This window comes from Carlito syrichta, unplaced genomic scaffold (assembly GCF_000164805.1).
Source record: "Carlito syrichta isolate Samal-C Ts95f unplaced genomic scaffold, Tarsius_syrichta-2.0.1 Scaffold130411, whole genome shotgun sequence".
NCBI lineage: Eukaryota > Metazoa > Chordata > Mammalia > Primates > Tarsiidae > Carlito > Carlito syrichta.
The window spans coordinates 10,668-13,091 of record NW_007074507.1 but is presented as its reverse complement, the minus strand read 5'-3'; the positions used below and the strand labels follow the sequence as shown (position 1 = coordinate 13,091).

General features: G+C 44.6%; 1 protein-coding gene across 2 annotated transcripts in view; it reads right to left on the bottom strand.

Annotated features, from left to right (window-relative positions):
- LOC103250410 (NADH dehydrogenase [ubiquinone] 1 alpha subcomplex subunit 5-like) overlaps positions 1–463 on the bottom strand; it is a 661-nt gene extending 198 nt beyond the window's left edge. Inside the window, exons 1-2 of one of the 2 annotated variants that reach the window (XM_008048995.2) lie at positions 391–455; positions 216–273 (exon numbers count right to left, since the gene is read on the bottom strand). In XM_008048995.2, the coding sequence (XP_008047186.1) occupies positions 216–273; positions 391–455 (123 nt within the window). Of the gene's footprint in view, positions 1–215 lie in introns of both variants that reach the window. The other variant, XM_008048994.2, reaches the window with a different exon arrangement.
- Between the last annotated feature and the right edge of the window lie 1,961 nt (positions 464–2,424).

Here is a 2,424-nt window from a genome sequence, read left to right as displayed (position 1 = left end):
CTGTGGCACGCTCCTGGCCACCGCAGCCTCGACCTGCTGGGCTCTGGCAATCCTTCCGCCTCAGCCTTCCGAGTAACTGGAACTACAGGTGCGCACTACCACGCCCGGCTAATTTTTTTGATTTATTGTAGAGATGAGGTTTCGCCAAGTTGCCCAGGTGGGTCTTGAACCCGCGGGCTCAGGCAATTCACTCACCTCGGCCTCCCAAAGCACGGGATTACAGGCTGAGCCACCGAACCCGGCCAGTCTTCTAATTTCTTAACATCTGGTTCCGCTTTAACCATAGCCAGCTTCTTATTTATAATCTGCTCTGTATACTTTCTATATGCGGCATTTTTAGGGATTTGCTCAAGAACATCAAGAATCTTTGTGTACAATATTCTTAGCCTCTTGTGTGGAGTGTCACATACAGCCAATCCCACGAGGCCAGTAGTCTTCTTCAGCACCCCCGCCATGACAGCGCCGATGAGCCAACTACCAAATGGTCTATTTTTAAATGAATGTTTTGTTAAGTTTCCTTCTGTAAGGAAATTCACAAGTAATCCAATTCGCCTACTCACATATTTTGAAAAGCTCGATATCATGCCCTAAGTATAAAAAATAAAGAATAAATGCTGGTAAAGAGAAATACTTTGTAATAAAATAGTACATATTGGAACATGTGAATGTTTAGGGATGACTAATTAGAAGACACAATGAAGTATTTGCTTCAAGGTCAAAGTAAATGTGACAGAGACAGAGATGGAGATGGAGAAAAGTATGCCGGCAACCTGAACACCAACAGTGATGTTGCTGCCTGTGAAATGCTCTTCTGAAATTGTGACTACTTTTGGTAAACTTCTAAACCAAACGAGGTATAATCTTCTCTTGCTCTAAACATGCTTAGATGGCATTTTTGGAAAATTCAGTGTACATGAAAACTTTGCAAAAGTGACTTGTGTTTCCAAGTAAAATAGAACTGAGTTCCACACCTAGATGATCATAAACAGGTTTTTCACACACATGGTCAAGGTGACTTTGGAAGGTTGCACAGGACGCACAGCACTTCTTGGTTGTAGTGCCTGCACAGCTAGCTTCCTTGATTCCCTCTCAGCAAGTGCTGTCAGAGCCACCCTCAATAATTTGACTACAAATGCCCCTTGAAGTGTCAACTACATCCTCCAGGGGGTGCTACCACTGCTGCTGAGAAACACTGAATGAAGTGAGCAGGAATCAATATGAGAGTTCAATAAGGTAAATGTGCCCTGTCCTATGGCACCATCATTCCATGGCCTGGCCTAACAGAAAGCCCTGGCTAGTCACGAGGTTGGATGAGCGCTGGGACAGGGATTAGGACTAAAGAGAAAAGCAGAGTCCCGGATGGGTCAGTAAGTCAGAAATGAGGATGGGAAACCAGGGTAAGAACTCACCTCTGAGACTTGGCCAGATAAGGTCAACATAGAACTGTGGCTCTGGGCCGCATGTATACCTGGGTTTGTTCTGGGTGCCTGAGATCCTAGATCTGACTGAAATGGAAGAATGAAGGGTCAATACAGAAGGCTGGTAACATTGACTTTGTTCCTAGAATTGAGTCTGGGAATAGGATTTATTTCCAAATTCCTTATGAATAGCCCCAGTCAGAAATGACTCAGTTGAAGGCATGAAATTACGTATTCTATTTTTTTTTTTTTTGAATTGGAGTCTCACTCGGTCACCCAGACTGGAGTGCAGTGGCCGCTCCCGGCCACTGCAGCCTCGACCTGCTGGGCTCTGGCGATCCTTCTGCCTCAGCCTTCCAAGTAGCTGGAACTACAGGCGCATGCTATCACAGCCGGCTGATTTTTGATTTATTGTAGAGATGAGGTCTCGCCAAGTTGCCCAGGTGGGTCTCGAACGCACGGGTTCAGGCAATCCACTCACCTCAGCCTCCCAAAGCGTGGGATTACAGGCTGAGCCACTGAGCCCGGCTGGATTTACGTATTCTTAAGCAGTAGCAGCTGGGAAGAAAGCAGGGGAGGAGAGACCAACAGTTGATCAGTTTATCAGTGCCAAGCATGAGATTGAAGAGGGGATGTTTATACAACACCATTTGATTTTCTTACAGTATTTTCTTTGTCCTCATTTTAACATAAACGAATAAACTCATTATTCAAACAAAAATACATGTTCAAGAGTTGAATGGTGTTAACAATCATTCCTCATCCTACTCTCACACCAATTATCTGTTGGTTTCCTCTGGGTGGATGCAAAACAGCTGCTTGGAACTCAGATCTGGAGTCTGTTTCCAAAAGTACAGTCATGAGGGTGTGGTCATAAGATGAGGCAATGCTTATACTGAACAACATAGTTTACAAGGTTAAATATACACTTTTGCTTAGAGCACAGGCTGAGTTTAGCCCCACAATTTGAGCTTTGTGACTCAGAAGTCAAACACTTATGTAAACC